The sequence below is a fragment of the Parasteatoda tepidariorum genome, chromosome 2 (assembly GCF_043381705.1).
Source record: "Parasteatoda tepidariorum isolate YZ-2023 chromosome 2, CAS_Ptep_4.0, whole genome shotgun sequence".
Lineage (NCBI taxonomy): Eukaryota > Metazoa > Arthropoda > Arachnida > Araneae > Theridiidae > Parasteatoda > Parasteatoda tepidariorum.
In genome coordinates this window covers 2,798,309-2,808,016 of record NC_092205.1, presented here as the reverse complement: position 1 = coordinate 2,808,016, position 9,708 = coordinate 2,798,309, and the positions used below count along the sequence as shown (strand labels likewise).

The 9,708-nt window shown below is 28.3% G+C and overlaps 1 protein-coding gene across 3 annotated transcripts in view; it reads left to right on the top strand.

Moving 5' to 3' along the window:
* The first annotated feature begins 3,335 nt into the window (after positions 1 to 3,335).
* LOC107439695 (H(+)/Cl(-) exchange transporter 5) overlaps positions 3,336 to 9,708 on the top strand; it is a 59,416-nt gene continuing 53,043 nt past the window's right edge. For all 3 annotated transcript variants that reach the window (XM_043045190.2, XM_071177054.1, XM_043045189.2), the window contains exons 1-2: positions 3,336 to 3,494; positions 5,892 to 6,173. In XM_043045190.2, coding sequence (XP_042901124.1) covers positions 5,897 to 6,173 — 277 coding nt within the window. In that variant the 5' untranslated portion in view covers positions 3,336 to 3,494; positions 5,892 to 5,896. The remainder of the gene's footprint in view (positions 3,495 to 5,891; positions 6,174 to 9,708) is intronic.

Genomic DNA, 9,708 nt, shown 5'->3' with positions numbered 1-9,708 from the left:
ATAACATGAGAAAACATGGGATGTGTATGATGGCTTTTGATATGAAAATAGTATCTCAATGTTAACTTATTCCGTTGCTGAGCAAGAGTTGGTTCATGATATAGAACGTTTAGACTTTTTATGGGTGATGTGCGAAATGCTCCTGTTGCTATGCGTATGCCGGAATTATGGATAGTGTCAAGATATTTAAGAACAGATTTTCTGGCTGATCCATAGACAACGCTACCATAGTCAAGTTTAGATCGAATGGTACATTTGTAAATTTTGAGCATAGCACCTGTATCTGCACCCCAAGAAGAGTTTGTCAAAACTTTAAGTAAATTTAATTTTAGTCCACAGGTTTTTCTTAAGTGTTTAATATGAGATGAAAAAGTGAGTTTAGAGTCCAAGATCAAACCAAGAAATTTTGTTTCGCTTAAAACGGGAATACGGAAGTTCTTGAGATATAGTCTAGGATCGGGATGGAGCCCTCGTCGTCGACAAAAGTGTATACTCGTTGTCTTAGTTGTTGAAAAATTAAAACCATTTAATTCAGCCCATAGGGATAATTTATTAATAGCGAGCTGCAATTATGCAATGATGACTTTTCTTTTGTAGATGTAAAGCAGCGTGTATCATTTCGTACTCACTTGAAAGAATCTACTGATGGTAACAAAAGAACTCCAAAAGTGGAGTCTATGGAAGCAAAAAAAGTTGCCGAATGGTGTGAATGAGCGTGAGCTGAGTGTAAACATTTTAGATTATTGAGATTTACATTTAGTTACAACATTTAAAGTGCATAGGATAGTTCGATTTGGTATTAACTGAAATTAAATATCGAACATCCGAAAAAATTCTCCACACAATTTTTTTTGGATGTTCGACATCAAATTTTAAAGTACATTACACAATGGTGTTTGCAGTGTATTTTTTTTCTTTGGTGATGAAATTTTGAAAAATTAAGCTAAGAATGTTTTAGTATGAATTTCTACCTTTGGTCTCAAATTCTGGTTAATTTGTAATACAACTTAATGCAATTTGATTTTATGCAATTCGTGACAATTCATAGGTAGTACAACAGTATGGAATATTTCTAGAAGTGGTGCTGATATAATCTATTAAATATCTTATATGCAAGAACAAGCTTTTATTACATCATCTTCTATAACACCTTTATTATATGCTTTCCATACTCCTTATAGGTTTTGAAGATTACGAGTTTTCCTCACACTCCACGCTTTACCCCTTCCCTTTACCATGGTTTCAGCATACCCAACACTTTCCTCTCTCCAATTCATTCCAACTTCTTACAGAAACATACTGCAGTAGGGAAAAAGCAGGATTTTCTGAAACCTTGGTAACGAAGAAAGGGAAGTGTGGAGAGTAGGGAAATCGCGTTACCTTAAGGAACATTTTTCTACTTATCAAGAATAGGCATATAGTCAGTCTTTTACTATATTATTTCCTTTTCTAGTTAGTAAAATATTAATAATTAATCTAAAAATTATATTTATAATTATCTGCACTACTTTATCTAAAGCACCGGAATAAAGCTAGGCTCATTGCATTTATTCTCAGAAGATTCAATTTGCTTGTATAATTCATCAGAAATTTTCTGCTTGAATTTAGGGCGTTGTATCTGGTTGTATTTTGCCTAAAAATCCCACACTTTTTATAAAATATTAATGTAATTTTCCTTTAACTCGGTTTATTTCAAAATTAAGGTGACATTTGGAAATAGCTATAGTTTTCAACAAGGTTACGTTATTTACTAACTCTTGACGAATTTATTTGAATTATGAGTTTTGAATTTATTTTGAGCATTGAGAAAATCGATTCCATTCAGCAAAATATGCAATAAGCAATGCTTTTTGACCTTCTAAATCGTTTTTGGTCAGCCCCTTACAAGCTATTTTCATACCATTACCTTAATGGTGAAATTCCTACACTGATGAGCTTTTAATATTTACCAACAGGACCTTCACCAACACTAATTTCCCTTCTCCACTAATGCATGATAAAATGAACTAATTGTATTAAAATTAAAATTATTACTGCAGAATATATGCATATTTCTTTTTAGAGTTTCAGTTCAATTTTTTTTCCGACAAATGGCGCAACTGATAGTGAACCTGAAAATTGAAGAGAAATAATTAAAAATCACGTCGCAAGTTTTCGAACCTTATAATACATGAAAATAAAATTAGAATATTTTTGCCATCAGTCACAATCACATGTTCTAGTGTTTTATTCTGTAATGTGATTTTTAATACATTTTCTTTGATTTGCTATCTATTACGGTCTCTGTCGAGCAATTTTGAAAGGAAATCTTGTTCCTTGTCGCTGGAAGAATTATTTTTTTAACCTCAACAGTTTTCATGTTTTTTAACTATTTTGATATTATTTTGAACTGTCAATTTTTCTTCGATTTGTTTCCTTTTTTTCATTTTTTTTATTAATCTGATTAGAATGCCTTGTAATACAAACCCTTACATGCATTACTTACAGTAGTACAAATCCTTACTTTACCTTTTGAATAAAGAAACAAAATTATGTAAAAATCAGTGAAGAAAAAGGATACAAAAAATAAAAGGCTTATTTCAATTTTGCACCAGATCGCCAAATTTTATTAATAATAATTACTAAATGGTGAGTAAGCATTGGTAGTCAAATCTTTTAATACGCCAATAAAAACATTCCGGTCAAAACTACCAGAATATGGTAGCATTTACCGTGTTTCTGCTCCATGGAAGTGCCAAAAGGCTCAGTAATTTTTACTGAAGCACTTTGGAATTGATTTTGGTAAAATTTAAAATAAAATATGGTTCTTATAGATGTGATAATATTGGGTGATTTTAAATTATATCTTCGAGTATGAAAAAAAAAATTTTATTCGGAAAAATTTATTTTAAAGTTTTGTATTTCTTACTAAATGTGTGCTATAAATTTGAAAACCAAAATTTCCTGTGATCCTTTCTTATGAAAACAAAAATTACCAAATAAATGTTTTAAAAACCATATATTTTTTTTATTTTTATTATCTGAATCATGGTTATTATCTTACCAGAAATGTCATTACCATACAGAATGGTAGTTTCACCAGATATTTTTCGTCCGTGTACTGTATAAATCCTGTAAAATTCCAAGAAAATCTATAAATAAATATAAAATCTTTGGACATATATTAAATCTTTAAACATACATTATATCTGTCATAAGCAGGTAAATTTTCAGACTTAAGAAACAGATGCAAAACGTGTTTTGTTAGTAAAGCTTCTGGGGAAATTGACATCAGAATTGTATTTGACAAACAGGTGGTTGGATTAGAAACTTTCTACTTTCCACTCAAAAATAGATGCCACAGTAGGTATTACAATCACGAGATCAAAACATATAAAACATTTTTCCTTGGAGCATGTGGTATTTGGTAGAAATTATTTCTTACAATCTTAACTTATTATACCGTCTTTACATTTAAAAATTAATATAACCGGTTCTTAAAACAATAAAGATTGGTAAGTGATTATTATGTCCATTTAATTTAAAAATTGAGTCATTATTTAATTGAAACTCTACATATGTTGTTTAAATAAATTATTGCATAATAATTCAAAATGGTGAAATTAAATTGTGCTTTTTATACAAAGGTAATCTCTAAATTTATGTTTATTCAATTACTTACATATGTTTTTTTTTTAAATTATTCTTTATTCTGCTTAAGAGACATTATTTTATTTATATATAAATACTAAATTGCTTAATACTATTTTATTTAAATATACTAAATTGTTCAATAACTTCAGAAGTTGTTCGATAAATATGAAAGTTTTGAAAAACAACAAGAGCATTTACATAAATTTAGGATGTTAATATTAAAAATAGATGAAATATATATTTGCAGAAATAAAACTTTTGTTGGTAGCTTTAAAAGAGCAAACGTAAAATGATCAAATTAAATTACTAAATTAACAATTAAATTTTCGATGTTGCATTCCAATAAATTGTAAAAAAATCTATTAACTAAAATTGAAAATTTTAAAATTTCAATATTTAAGAAAAAAATTAATTAGCTTGACATATCATTATTAAAATATTTTTTTAATAATTTTAACAATAAGTATCGTTTTAAAGTAATGTAAAAGAAAATAAATTCGATATTTTTGTCGCAGAATCTATATTTAATTTATTAAAGCGATGTCGCATGACAGATTACGAGAAAAACCTTCTTATCGACGAAATTTCCTCCCTTCTCTAAATTAATTTTTTTTTCTTTTAAAATACACAATATTTTTCTTTTTTTTTTAATTTATCACAGCACATTAAATGTTTATTATAGTAAAATGTATAATTTGTGTACGATGTCACTAGATCATAGCTCAAAAACAAAACAGATATCGTTTGTATTTAATCAAATATTCTTTCTAAGAAAACTGTACCGTTAATATTATGAAAAGCCATTTGCTAAAATGTCCTAATTTTAATTAAAATCTCAATTTTTTAAAATTTTCTTTTTAAACATGAAAGTTGAAAGCTTAATGTTATTTTAATTAATTTAATTATTGTAATCTATTCATGAGAGCAATACAAAAAAGAATGTCTTGTTTGAATAAATATATTTGAAACACGCTTTTATCTTAAGAATTATAATCTTTTTTAGTCTAGTCACAAGTGGCAGAATGAATAACTTTTTAATACGACTTGGTAAAAGTACGAGGACGCTAAATGTGTTAGTTAAATTTAGAATTAAATATTTTTTATAATATTGTATTTAAAAGTTTCTCAAGCTTTGCATAATCATACCAAAAACTTTTTTGTATGAGCGATATTTTAATAAACCATCCAGCTGTTTAAAAACATATTGTACAAATTAATACCGAAATGCAGAAACAATATTGAATTTAACATGAAACTCATATGTGTAAGAAATAATTTTCAAAGTTATAATAACACTATTCATTACAGTTTTGCACTAAACAAAAATGAGCAATGCTATCAAAATAATGCAAACGCATTGACACTTTTAGAAGTTATTGTGAAAACTAATTATAAAATCTCTTACATTAAAACAATATGAATAAAAATATACAAATATTATGAATAAATAAACAATATTTTTCCAGATTCATGACATGATAATTCATTGCCTGATTATAAGCACCAGTCGCGTCAAAATATATAACTCGGAAATAACAGTCAACATGTGTCAAGAGCTCAAAAATAGGCGCCCATTTTCAAGACTTGCCAGGCTTGAATGAGAAGAAGCAAATGTGATTTGAAATCTAAAACGTAAAGTTGTCAACAGAAAATGGAAAAATAAAGATGAGAAGCAAAACTATAAAAATCACAGCAACCGAGAGAGAGAAAAACTTATTTTTAAAAAATAATAAAGAGAAACGTTTCTTGATCTGTTTATCATTTTTTCTCTCTCTCGGTTACTCTGGCTTTAATAGTTTTGTTTCTCATCTTTATTTTTCCATTTTTCGCTAGAAACTTTACGTTTTATACTTAAATTTCTTCTTCTTTTTTAAGCCTGGATTAGTTTATTTTTTTATATCATTTTCTTTTAATTTTATTGCTTATTAAATTATTTTCCTAATTATTTACTTATTTTCTTTTTATTTTCGCTTCTGCGGTTTTTACAGTTTTATTTATTTATTTTTTTTTTGTTTTTGCCACCTTTATTTTTCATTTTACATTGGCAACTTCAAATTTTATGCTTCAAATCACTTTTGTTTTTCTCTCACTCTTGACAAGTCTTGAGAATGGGTTACCTATTTTTGAACGCTTGAAACATGTCGACTGCTATTTCCTGAATGCATATTTTTTAATTGAAATTTGTACTCAGGTAATATATTTCCGATTTGCTTTCCTTTGATTATTTTTTATGACACTTAATTATATATTTTGCCTAGTAAAAATGGAAAACATGCCTCTATCTCATGACTATGGTGCAAGCACAAAATCTTATGATTCCACAAAAGTTACAATAGATAATAATCGTCTTCAAGATATTCCGGAGCAAAGAGCATCTTCGGAAAAGCAACCGTCCGAAACGAGATCTTCCAACACAAGAAGGCAACTATGGAAGAGACGACACAGCAGCGAAGGATCCATGATACACATAACAGGCACGGGAACATTGCTTGAAGAATCCCTCAATTGCGGACAATGTTACAAGGGTAATTTCTGGCAGAGTAAGTTTTAAGTAAATGCATTTACATAAAAAAAAAAAAAATTAAAAAAAAATAAAAAAACAAGAAAGGTAAGATTGTAGCACCCACCTCCAACATAAGTATATTCGGGATTATTTCATGATCCGTTGCCGCTAAAGATTCCCTCCAATTCAGGAGAGGAGATGCAGATAATTAATGATCGTGGCATTTATTAAAACCATTAAAATACAATGTACAGAATGGCAACAGTTTCCGAAGATGACGATGAAAACATCATAAAAAAGATTTGAAGTTACAAGTAAAACTTACAGAATATACAACGCATGTTTAATCCAGTGAGGGAGGCGGTTTTTGACGATATGGAACAAATGGTCTCTTTAAATGAGGTCAAAATCCAAGAGAAATGCGTGTAAACAAGGTAGAATGAGACAGGTTTGTAAAAGATATTCAAAAACTAAAGTCAAGTAATGTTTAAAGTTGACCAAATTTGGTACAAGGATGACCAAGAAATAAAAAAAAGAAGCTAAAACACCAAAGGAAAGATTCTAAAATCCCAAGGTAAGCCTGACAAAGTTAAACCTAACGAAAGCCCCAACAAAGGATTAGGCAAGTAAGGATTAAAAGTTGATAATAAAAGCCCAGAATAAAGATTCGGCAAGTAAAGATTAAAAGTTGGTAATAAAATCGAAAGTAAATTGATAAGAGGGGCTAAAATCAATATACACATAAAATGGCTAAGTTAAAATATAACAAGATAAGATAACATAGTGGAGATTAATTAATAATTAATAAAATAATTAGTAAAACTTGAGTCCAATGTATTGATAAGTTAGGTATCTTTGTTTATTGGGGCCAGCAGAACATCTAAAGTGATCTTGATTATATTTTTGATGATGTTCCAACAGGCCTTTCTATTCTTGCGCATTTTATGTGTACAAATATATTATTTATAACATATTATTTGCAGATATTGTACTGGAATAAAATTTAAATTTAATTATTATTTATCAATTTTAATTCTTCATGATGTTAATTAAGCTAAATACACTTTTTTATACTAACTTCGAATTCTTTTAAAAAGACTTCACTAAGTTAATATTTAAATTTTATTTATTCTGTACTATCAAATGAGATAATTTTCATTAAATAATCACACTAAAAACTCAAACTTACAATTAGTTCCTTTAATATTAAGGATAATATATAGTACTCTAGAGTTAAAACTACTTTAATCACACATAAACATAAATACAAACAGTTTATTGATGGTAATAGTATCAGGAACTTGCCTCCTATAACTAAATATAAGCCTAAAAAGAAACAGTGTACAATTAGTAATATTGTACCATCTATGAGAATATATAAATACCATTCCTTATAAATTAGTTTAACTATTATTTTATTACTTTGTTCAACAGATTGATAAATCTACAAAGTACATCCATCCAGACTAATTTTTCAAAAAAGAAAAAAAGAGCATAAATTTATTTGTATGTTAATGAATATTAAATCAAAACTGCTGTTTATACTAATACCTGCTAATGAGCATTATATTTCCGCAAACACGACAGTGACTTGCTCTATTTATTCGCCTTCAAATTATTCAATTGCTCTTTGATTATTATATCGCATGTTAGCTACTAGCAAATTTTGCTGTTTACTTGCTGTGAAATTACACAACCATTCCATGCATTTTGACTAAAGTTTAGAACAGCCGTTATGAGTAACGTTCTCTATTTGCTCTAAAATTATGCCCCTGTTATTGGCTCTAACACCATTTTAGTTTACCATAGCAAATATTGATCGTGATCTCTATTTGAATTCAAATTATGCAACTGCTATTAAATAATTTATATTTATTATAAATAAAAGAATTTTACAGTAGACTCCGGCACACTGATCGTCCCCTCAGCACCCAAAAATTGTTATGGCTCTCTTTGCAAACCATACTTGCTTCATTCGCCACTAAATTGAACCAGTTAAAAAAATTTCGAACGTAAGATTTTAATTTAAATCAATTAGTAAAACCTTTGAAACTGATTATTTTTGAAAAAAACTTTTAAATTTTAGTCAATAATAAGCTATTGCGAAAAAAATTAAAGTGAAAAAAATGACGTGTAATAGAAGAAGCAAAACAATAATCTTACTTTAAAAAGTAATTACTATTAAAGATACACAACCTTGTTAAAAACACAATTATAATTTTTAGGATTGGAAATATCACCGTAAGGCTGTCAAATGACCTAGAACCCCTGAATTGCAGCTTTAAAATGGCCTAACTCTTGAGAGACCAACGTAAAGTTGTCTTGGACAAAATACTGGTAGAGCCGGAACTAAACTGATTTTTTCAAACGTCTGACCTCGTAACTTATTGGTAGTCATTGAGAAGATCAGGTTTATTCAGCCTATATAAGTATATTCAAAGCATAATATGGAACAGTGGTTTCTAAATAGTGTTATGCGGAACCGTAGGGTTCCGCGGGCGGGTCTCAGGGGTTCCGAGAGTTAAGAAATTTTTTGACCAGTTATGATTTTTGAAATCCTGTAATTAAATTTATATTCAATTAATAATTCATTTTTTATTTAATAATTGCGTTACTTTTATAAAATTATTTTATTAAAATGCTTAAAGAAAAAAAAATCAAAACAATGTTTTTTTTTCGAATAGCAATAAAGTGAATGAATTAGGAAAAGGATATATGCCTTTATGAAAACTTTTAGCACTATTTCAAATCGAATAAATGCAATCAATAGTTAAAAAGTATGTTTCTCTGATAATCATTCTTAACTTTTCTTTCTTCCCTTTTCGTTCTTATTTTAATGGTTTTAATTTCGTTTTTATTTTTCTCTATCGTTTTCAGTTTAAGCATGAACTAAAATTAAATTAAGAACTAGACTAGATACCTATACAGAACTGTTTGACATAAAGCCAAACCTTAAGACTAGTATTGAAAAAACGATAGGATGAAAAAATTACATTCTTCATTCATTCACTAGATATTTTCAACATAATTAACGAAAATTAAATTATTATATATTTTCAAAATAATCAAGGGTCTCTCGTTAATTAATATATTCACAATTATTAATGAAATTTATTTATTAAGTCTCAGTGTTCCACCAAAAAAAGGTCAACAATTTAGGTTTTCACATCCGAAAAAAACTCAGTTTGTTTCAGCGTTTCGTTATCAACAGGAAAAAAAAAAGGAATACTACGCAATTGCTGTAATTTCTTCCGCAGTTATAGTTTAAAATATAAACGGCCATGGATCGCACTGTCTATTAGCCTTCAAATTATACCGCTGCAAATAGCTCTTACGTAATTTTAGTTTAAAAATGCTGTTATATATCTTGTCATCTATTTGCATTCATATTATAAGACGCATTATTTATTTTACATTTATAATTGATTGTAGCAGTCATGGTACACATGGTCTATTTGTAGTCCAGATAAGCTATTCCTATTATTTCTCCTGTTTTTATAATCTATACATCTATACATCTATACATAATAATAAAAGCGGCTGTGTGTGTGTGTGTGTGTGTGTGTGTGTGA